This window comes from Haliotis cracherodii, unplaced genomic scaffold (genome assembly GCF_022045235.1).
Source record: "Haliotis cracherodii isolate W230 unplaced genomic scaffold, xgHalCrac1.p SCAF_20, whole genome shotgun sequence".
Lineage (NCBI taxonomy): Eukaryota > Metazoa > Mollusca > Gastropoda > Lepetellida > Haliotidae > Haliotis > Haliotis cracherodii.
The window spans coordinates 2,057,008-2,061,642 of record NW_027266276.1 but is presented as its reverse complement, the minus strand read 5'-3'; the positions used below and the strand labels follow the sequence as shown (position 1 = coordinate 2,061,642).

The following is a 4,635-nucleotide window of genomic DNA, read 5'->3' as shown; positions in this document are numbered from 1 at the left end:
GAATGTGGGAGGAAAGCCCAAAGTGATGCAGGTCTCATACGTTGACCACTTCGGTGAAACCCACGAGCACAGGTATGGTGCTGACAAACCTAGAAACATAATCGGGGCGAACCGGGATTCGAACCCACAATCATAGGTTTCTGGCGTGCCCAAGGGACGCAACTCTGCACATCGAATCGCGGCGCCTTAGACGACTGGGTCACTTAAATTCATCCGTGTAAAAGGTTTTAATCAGGAGCAGACACGTGACACGATCGTTCAGGTAAATGATGGACTACAATCTTGCATATTTTTAGCGCCTTCTTGAGTTGTCTGCCCTTGAGGACAAGGGTCACACTTTTTACTTCCAGGCATGCCTTGATATGTCCCCAGGGGGCATAGGGAGCAGGGTTCAAGGCCTTCTGATGAAAAACTTCCGGCTCCACATATGCCTGAAAGGATATATATAGAAAATCTGGAAATGTGAAGACATAAGCCTGACTGAATTATTACATATATTCTTGAAACATTGGATGTTCTGAAATGTTATGTGTTGATGTGCAATAAATCATTTTTGGATCCACCTTTCAAGGACGACCGCCTCCGTGGCTCAGTGGTAAAGCATACGCCCGGAGAGCGGACGGTCGAGGGTTTCCAAAAGATGTTAAAAGATGGTGCTTGTTGTTGCCCTGTCTGGTGCTCGGCATTCAGGGACTTACACAAGGTCTGGTCACGGAGTCAATATACTGTATCTGAGTGGGGTATTCATGTTAAACTACGGCATGGTATCTCAGTGGGCTAGCACTATAACATCGGCAATCGGACTTGTACGAGCAGCCGCAAACACGTTATAAGTGCAATAATCTTGGACGCGACGTTAAACCTCATTTCACCTGACCTTACCTCATCTTTCAAAGAAATACTGTATGTTTTGAAGAGCTGCTTGAAATATATTCCCAGCGCCATAATATAATATCTGTATTAAATGGTTACCATAGACTTGCCGATCAGCGACTGAAATGGTCGTTGTTTTAAAAGACAGAATGGAGTGACGGTCACCTCTACAACTGGTCGGTGAGGATGAACCCTCGGAGGAGGTGGAGAAACCGTCGGGACAAGGGACGCAACCCAGGCTGTCTTTGTGCTGCTTATACGCCCCTACCGGACACGCCCTACACTGTCTCTTTGTCACGGACAGGAAGGACCCCATGGGGCAGGAATCTGGTAAAAATTGTTGTGGTTAATTATCATGTCTACGTTTGCAGTGACAGTGTGGGTTCTCATTGACATTGTATCACAATTGTAACATACTGTAACATGGCACTGTAACAACATACTGTTACAACACACACTAGGAATACAGTGTAACCGTGCACAGTAATAACACATTGTAACATCCGCGAAGTTCCAGGGTACAATAGGTCATCAGCAACCCATGTTTTCCGTTAAAGGCGGTAAAACCCACAGGCCAATCCTGACTTCTCGAACACCCGGTGTCATCTCTAACTGTCACTGATCCATTCAGAAAACGTTCATCACTATTTTGCCTTTTACGCCCGATGGACGTTAACGTTTGGACATCACTAGAATGCCAATGCTGGAACTTCCTACTCACTGGATACGATCACCAAGAATGAACAAGGCTCAGCCCTGTTCCCGGCTTCATCTACTGCTGCATACGTTACAGTGTAGGCACCAACTGTGACATTGCTTCCGGGTCCTATGCTAGAGGTCAAGGTCACGGGAATGGCGGCACCACTGGGAAAGTCAGTGGCTGTGACCTTTGGCCACGTGATGTTGGTTCCGGTCTCGTTCGGGAGGAGAGCGATGGTGTGACCCACTGGGCACTCAATGACGGGAGGAGTGCTGTCTGTGTACAGAAACAAGTTATTTGTTGACGAATGTTACCTCAGTTGAATTGTGTAAAGGGAATCTGAAGACATCCATGCTGTATTGTGACGACCACAAGCATTATGTGACTGGGTTAGAATCATGTCAGGACGCTGCCATTCATAATGGAGACGTTATGCTTGTGTGTACACACAGAATATTCGCACTTCAGACAAAAGTATATGCCTTTGTAAGTGACTATGCCGCCAATGAATAAGTTTTATTCTTGTTCAACGAAGTATGCAAAACATATCATTGTATCATCGTATATGTCTTTTATGCAATAGTTCGAATCCCGGTTCGCCCCGATTATGTTTCTGGGTTTGTCAGCACCGTGCTCGTGGGTTTCACCGAAGTGGTAAACGTCTGAGACCTGCATCACTTCGGGCTTTCCTCCCAAATTAAGCTGACACGTCGTGATATAACTTGAATACTGTTAAAAGCGGCGTTAAACCCAACTCACTCACTCACTCAATTGTATGCATTAATTACCATATTACTGCATAGAGAATGCTGGTCCAATCCCTAATAAGTATAGAGTGATTGAAGTCGTACATGTATGTGAAAACACAGCGAGGGTGGAGTCTGACCATGTTGTGCCTACCCACACAGAAGGTGGAGCCTGACCATGTTGAGTTTGTACCTACCCACACAGAAGGTGGAGTCTGACCATGTTGTACCTACCCACACAGAAGGTGGAGTCTGACCATGTTGTACCTACCCACACAGAAGGTGGAGTCTGATCATGTTGTATCTACCCACACAGAGAGTGTGGAGTCTGACCATGTTGTATCTACCCACACAGAAGGTGGAGCCTGACCATGTTTTACCTACCCACACAGAGAGTGTGGAGTCTGACCATGTTGTATCTACCCACACAGAGAGTGTGGAGTCTGACCATGTTGTATCTACCCACACAGAAGGTTGAGTCTGACCATGTTGTATCTACCCACACAGAGAGTGTGGAGTCTGACTATGTTGTACCTACCCACACAGAAGGTGGAGTCTGACCATGTTGTACCTACCCACACAGAAGGTGGTGTCTGACCCTGTTGTGCCTACCCACACAGAAGGTGGAGTCTGACCATGTTGTACCTACCCACACAGAAGGTGGAGTCTGACCCTGTTGTACCTACCCACACAGAAGGTGGAGTCTGATCATGTTGTATCTACCCACACAGAGAGTGTGGAGTCTGACCATGTTGTATCTACCCACACAGAAGGTGGAGTCTGACCATGTTGTATCTACCCACACAGAGAGTGTGGAGTCTGACTATGTTGTACCTACCCACACAGAAGGTGGAGTCTGACCATGTTGTACCTACCCACACAGAAGGTGGAGCCTGACCATGTTGAGTTTGTACCTACCCACACAGGAGGTGGAGTCTGACCATGTTGTATCTACCCACACAGAGTGTGGAGTCTGACCATGTTGTACCTACCCACACAGAAGGTTGAGTCTGACCATGTTGTACCTACCCACACAGAAGGTGGAGTCTGACCCTGTTGTGCCTACCCACACAGAAGGTGGAGTCTGACCATGTTGTATCTACCCACACAGAAGGTGGAGTCTGACCATGTTGTACCTACCCACACAGAAGGTGGAGTCTGACCATGTTGTATCTACCCACACAGAAGGTGGAGTCTGACCATGTTGTACCTACCCACACAGAAGGTGGAGTCTGACCATGTTGAGTCAGAGAGGCAGGTGATGGTGTGGAGGAGGGGTCTGTATCCTGTACGGCATGTCAGCTTACACGTGTCCCCAAGTCTGTGGTTGACGGAGGATGAGCAGTTGAAGGAGCCGTGAGGCGTCACAGGCGGAGGCGGACATAACATTTCTGTTACAATGAACCATATCCTCAAACTATGACTGGAAATGTAAGCACACAAACAACAACCACTCGGGAAGTCCTAGTTTCTCACACATCTTTAAAAAATTATGCGAAATTCTCAAGTAGCTACACTCGTTTTGTACAAGTTTCTTCGGATACCCTTTCCAACCGACTTTAATAAACATATTTACTGTTACATGAAGCTGTGTTCGACCACGTGGCATCGGCCAGGCAGGTGATTGTGTGTTCGCTTGGTCTGTACCCTTCATCACAGGCCACTCTGCAGGTGCCGCCTTCAGGGTGGACTGTCCTTGACGAACAGTTCAGAGACCCGTGGTTGACTGGTAGAGGTACAGGGCAGCTTATCTCTAAATTGGATAAATAAAGATGTGCCTCAGTTACATTTCAGTATGCTCATCGTGCTCTTAATTTCTCACTTTAACAGGGACGGTCGGGTAGCCTAGTGTTCGCCCGTCACGCCGAAGACCCGGGTTCGATTCCCGACATGCGTACATTGCATGAAACCCATTTCATTGACCTGAAAATTTCATGAACAATAATTTGTCGGATGAAAGATTTGCAACCCGAAAACTCTAAATTATTTTATCCGATATGGAACGTTGGAATGAATGCTAGAAGCCTATATAGTTCCAAAGGTGCCTGTGACTGTACGTTGGTAATAAAAGGTCTTCAGCAACCCATGCTTGCGGTAAGAGGTGACTATACTTGTAGTAAGAAGCGACTAATGGGATTGGATGTTCAGCCTCGCTGACTTGATTGAAACATGTTATCGTATCCCAATTGTGTTGATCGATGCTCGTGATACAAATCAATGGATTGTCTCGATTATTTACAGACCAACGTCATTTAGCTGGAATAGTGCCGTGCGCAGCGTTAAACAACAAGACAAATAAACAAACAAACAAGGTAG

The 4,635-nt window shown here is 46.7% G+C and overlaps 1 protein-coding gene across 1 annotated transcript; it reads right to left on the bottom strand.

The window, feature by feature from the left end:
• Positions 1-227: 227 nt before the first annotated feature.
• On the bottom strand, positions 228-4,067 carry LOC139470426 (sushi repeat-containing protein SRPX2-like). The gene is made up of 5 exons (XM_071252835.1): positions 3,896-4,067; positions 3,534-3,710; positions 1,595-1,849; positions 1,039-1,200; positions 228-454 (listed from the first exon to the last, which is right to left on the bottom strand). Exons 2-5 carry the CDS (start codon positions 3,706-3,708, stop codon positions 228-230), a joined length of 819 nt encoding a protein of 272 aa, XP_071108936.1. The 5' UTR covers positions 3,709-3,710; positions 3,896-4,067.
• Positions 4,068-4,635: the final 568 nt, after the last annotated feature.

Coding starts and splice junctions, on each gene's coding strand:
- LOC139470426 (XM_071252835.1), bottom strand. CDS start 3,708: ATGTTATGTCCGCCTCCGCCTGTGACGCCTCACGGCTCCTTCAACTGC. Junction 1,850..3,533: donor AGACTCCACCTTCTGTGTGG/GTAGGTACAACA, acceptor TTCTGTACACAG/ACAGCACTCCTCCCGTCATT. Junction 1,201..1,594: donor ATTCTTGGTGATCGTATCCA/GTGAGTAGGAAG, acceptor AATTTTTACCAG/ATTCCTGCCCCATGGGGTCC.